The sequence below is a fragment of the Dipodomys ordii genome, unplaced genomic scaffold (genome assembly GCF_000151885.1).
Source record: "Dipodomys ordii isolate 6190 unplaced genomic scaffold, Dord_2.0 Scaffold2, whole genome shotgun sequence".
Classification (NCBI taxonomy): Eukaryota; Metazoa; Chordata; class Mammalia; order Rodentia; family Heteromyidae; genus Dipodomys; species Dipodomys ordii.
The window spans coordinates 1,885,710-1,886,861 of record NW_012267218.1 but is presented as its reverse complement, the minus strand read 5'-3'; the positions used below and the strand labels follow the sequence as shown (position 1 = coordinate 1,886,861).

The following is a 1,152-nucleotide window of genomic DNA, read 5'->3' as shown; positions in this document are numbered from 1 at the left end:
GCGCGTGCAGGGCGCCGGCCTGGAGGGCACCGGCGACGCCGTGGGCCCCGAGGGCGTGCAGGGCCTGGCCCAGCTCCTGGCCCAGCTGGGCAGCTCGGTCCGCGGAGACCTGCAAAAGGTGCGGCAGGAGGTGCAGCCCGCGTACCCGGCCGGCCTACCCGTGTGGGAGGCCTACCTGCGCGCCTTCCACAGCGCCGTGGCGCAGCGCCTGCAGGGCCTGGCCCGCCGCGCCCGCGGCTGCGAGCAGCTCTACCTGCTGCTGGACTGGGCGGCCAACGTGTACGGCAGGTGAGGCCCGAGCCCGGGACGACCTGTCCGGGGCCTCTCCCTGCCGGAGGCCTGCTGAGGGGCCGACACCCCGGGCTTCCTGGTCTTTCCTGTGCTGGGGGGTGTGTGTATGCATGATCCCTACCTCAGTTTCCAGCTCTCCCCAGGGAGGTTCCCCCCAGAGCCAGGAGCCTATTAGAGAGCCACTCAAGTCCACAGGGTGTCACTGTAGACCTCTGGCCCAGGCCGGAGGGGCACCGGCTGGCACTCGCCTCTCTGGATTGGAATCTGCGCCTGGCGCCCCGCCTGCCCACCCCCCACCTCTGCCTCTGTGCTTTGTGCTGGGGCTGGCCTCCGTGTAGGGCTCCCTGGTGAGGTCTGGGGGGGGGCTGGCCTCCATGTAGGGCTCCCTGGTGAGGTCTGTGGGGTGGCCTCTGTGTAGGGTTCCCTGGTGAGGTCTGGGGGGGTCTCCGTGTTGGGCTCCCTGGTGAGGTCTGGACGGCCTCCATGTTGGGCTCCCTGGTGAGGTCTGGGGCTCCCTGGGTGAGGTCTGGGCGCTGGCCTGCGCGGCACAGGAGGAGTCCTTAGAATCCAGTCTTGGGGCTGGAGGGGCTGTGCCCCCTTCCTGGAGGGCAGGAGGTGCAGTGTGCCCATGGAAACCCGGGTTGAGGGACCCCAGCCCCGTGGGGGGCCGGCCCTTAGCACCCTACCCCCTGCTTTGCAGCCCCGACTTCCTGGGCACCCCAGACTTGGCGCTGCCCGCGGAGCCGCTGCCCCCGCTCCTAGCGCCCGAGGTGTGGGCGCGGCTGGAGAGCGACTACACCAGCTTCCTGGAGGTGCGGCCGGGCCGGCCGAGGGGCCGGAGGTGGGGGGGAGGGCGAGGGG

The 1,152-nt window shown here is 71.4% G+C and overlaps 1 protein-coding gene across 1 annotated transcript in view; it reads left to right on the top strand.

Moving 5' to 3' along the window:
- The window catches only part of Exoc3l4 (exocyst complex component 3-like 4), a 25,851-nt gene that overhangs the window by 19,691 nt on the left and 5,008 nt on the right, over positions 1 to 1,152 (top strand). Inside the window, exons 9-10 of the mRNA XM_013012926.1 lie at positions 2 to 288; positions 992 to 1,132. Of these exons, the coding sequence (XP_012868380.1) occupies positions 2 to 288; positions 992 to 1,132 (428 nt within the window). The remainder of the gene's footprint in view (position 1; positions 289 to 991; positions 1,133 to 1,152) is intronic.